At 46.8% G+C, this 2,766-nt stretch overlaps 1 protein-coding gene across 1 annotated transcript; it reads left to right on the top strand.

The window, feature by feature from the left end:
- Positions 1–1,082: 1,082 nt before the first annotated feature.
- On the top strand, positions 1,083–2,751 carry LOC105566505 (the record flags this gene model as incomplete). The annotated part of the gene is made up of 1 exon (XM_012020570.1): positions 1,083–2,751. A coding segment is annotated over exon 1 (1,669 nt), but the record flags the coding sequence as incomplete, so codon positions are not given.
- Positions 2,752–2,766: the final 15 nt, after the last annotated feature.

The following is a 2,766-nucleotide window of genomic DNA, read 5'->3' as shown; positions in this document are numbered from 1 at the left end:
GATACAGTGAGACGTAACAGTGAGGGACGTTTCGTGGTCCGATTGCCCATCAAGTCAGACAAGTTAAATGATATTGGAGATTCTGAGGAGACGGCCACCCGTCGGTTCAAATCCTTGGAAAGGCGTCTGGTAAAATCACCCAAGTTATACTCAGATTACAGGCTATTCATGCGGGAGTATTTGCAACTTGGGCACATGCGTGAGGTCACCGATCATGTGAAACCTGCTGGCGCATTACTACTTTCTACTAATTTACTACTTTCCCCATCATGCGGTCTACAAGGAAACCAGTACTTCAACTAAATTGAGAATTGTTTTTGACGGCTCATGCAAAACAACCACCGGAATCTCATTGAACGACGCATTGATGGTCGGTCCTACGATCCAAGACGACCTCTTTACCATACTAGCCAGATTCCGCACCTTTAAATACGCTCTCACGGCGGATATTACGAAAATATACAGACAGGTACTAATCGATCTCAATCAAACTCAGCTGCAGCGCATTCTATGGCGCGATTCTGTAGATCAACCGATCCGTACCTTCGAGCTTCTCACCGTCACCTACGGCACAGCATCCGCTGCATTCTTGGCGATTCGATCCCTCCGGAAGTTGGCGGAAGATAGCCCCGGCAAATATCCAATTGGTTCCAAGATAGAGGGATTTCTACGTAGATGGCCTGGTTACCGGCGCGGATACTCTACAAGGCACACTTTCCATCAAGGAAGAGACCTCTCGGCTATTGCGAGAAGGGCATTTCGAATTGTGTAAATGGGCGTCCAATGAACCAACTCTTCATGGCGACTTGCATCATGAAAAAGAATTCATTACCTCCAGCGATAAGGCATGCGAAACAAGAGCCTTGGGTCTCGTTTGAAACTGCACCGCTGATCAGTTCAGATTTTCCGACATCGCTCGCCCGCCACGTTTGTCTACGGCTACCAAAAGGAGTATTCTGTCAAGGATTGCCTTAGTATTCGATCCGCTTGGGCTGCTTGGTCCCGTTACTGTTACTGCTAAAATCATCATGCTGGATCTTTGACGTCTCAAAATCGATTGGGATGAATCCATTCCGTTGGATATGGACAGCAAGTGGAAACAATATGAGGCTGAACTAACGTCATTAAAGGACATTGCTATACCACGACGAGTCATTACATTAGACAAACCTACCGCTTTGGAACTTCATGGTTTTTCAGATGCTAGCGAGCTCGCTTATGGCGCATGCATCTATTTACGCTCAACTAACGACGATGGGACACATTCTACTCAGCTGCTCTGCTCAAAAAATCGAGTAGCTCCCTTAAAGAGCTTATCCATACCACGCCTAGAATTGTGCGCAGCGCTACTATTGGCACGACTTGTCAATAAGGTCACAAAGGGATTAGTTCATGACGTGAAGTCAATATACTTATGGACTGACTCCACAATTGTTTTAGCCTGGCTCCAATCTTGTAGCCGCACCTGGACCCCGTTTGTCGCCAACAGGGTTGGTGAAATTCAGCATCTAACGACCACCCGCGACTGGCACCACGTTAGCAGTCAGGACAATCCCGCCGATGTTTTATCAAGGGGAGTCATGCCAAGTTCTCTTCGACTGACGTCCCTATGGTGGTCGGGACCGCTATGGTTGGGTCTCAATAAAGAAGGTTGCCCAAGGTTTCCTGACATCGTGGACGAGAGTCAACTTCCCGAGCGCAAAGCCACCGCCGTTGCCGCACTTACCATCACAGAATCATCATTCGACATCTTCGAACGATTTTTAAAGTTCACGAAACTATTAAGAGTTGTATCCTACATTTATAGATTTTACAATCAATTAAAGCGGCGAACCAAAATATCGAAAGATACGCCATCACATCTAACCAATGAGAGGCATCAATCCATTTTGCCTATCGAATTGGAATACGCGGAACAAGTTCTCGTAAAAATGGTGCAAAATTCTAACTTCTCAACGGAACTAGAACTGCTCTCGAGCCAACGGAACCTTCCCAGGCACAGCCCAGTGTTATCATTAAATCCATTTATTGATCAAGCAGGAATCTTGAGAGTTGGTGGTCGCCTTAAACTGTCGCAACTTCCATATAACGCAAAATATCCAATGCTGCTGCCAGGACGTCATCCTTTATCTGCTCTCATTATTAAACACGAGCACGAGAGACACCTTCACGCTGGCCCCCAAGCCACCCTGTCGGTCATTCGTCAGCGTTATTGGCTTGTCTCCGCCAGAGATGCGGTACGTCGAATCACGCGTAAATGCGTGATCTGCTTTAGAAGTTCGCCAAGATCTGCCTCTACACTCATGGGAAATCTTCCCAAATCTAGAGTAACCGTGCCCGCTCGGGCTTTCGAAAAATGTGGAGTGGATTACGCAGGTCCTTTTTACTACAAGGACGGAGCAAGGAGGTCTGCTAAACTTCTCAAATGCTACATGGCCATTTTCGTTTGCTTTGCTACAACAGCTGTTCATATTGAGTTGGCTGCGGACTTGTCGGCTGAAGCTTTCCTGAATGTTTTAAAACGCTTTATTTCCAGAAGAGGATACCCAACAGACATTTTTTCCGACAACGGTCTAAACTTCATAGGCGCCGAGCATGAATTGCAGGATTTGGCTGCATTACTCAACACTCAAGAAACTCAACGAAAAATTATAGATTCCATGGCGGCCAACAGAATCAATTGGCACTTTATACCTCCTCGAGCGCCTCATCATGGTGTTCTCTGGGAAGCTGCCGTCAAGATTGCCAAGCGTCACCTCTTTCGGG

This window comes from Vollenhovia emeryi, unplaced genomic scaffold (assembly GCF_000949405.1).
Source record: "Vollenhovia emeryi isolate VEMERY1.0 unplaced genomic scaffold, V.emery_V1.0 DF943199.1, whole genome shotgun sequence".
Taxonomy (NCBI): Eukaryota; Metazoa; Arthropoda; class Insecta; order Hymenoptera; family Formicidae; genus Vollenhovia; species Vollenhovia emeryi.
This window is presented reverse-complemented; position numbering and strand designations above follow the sequence as displayed.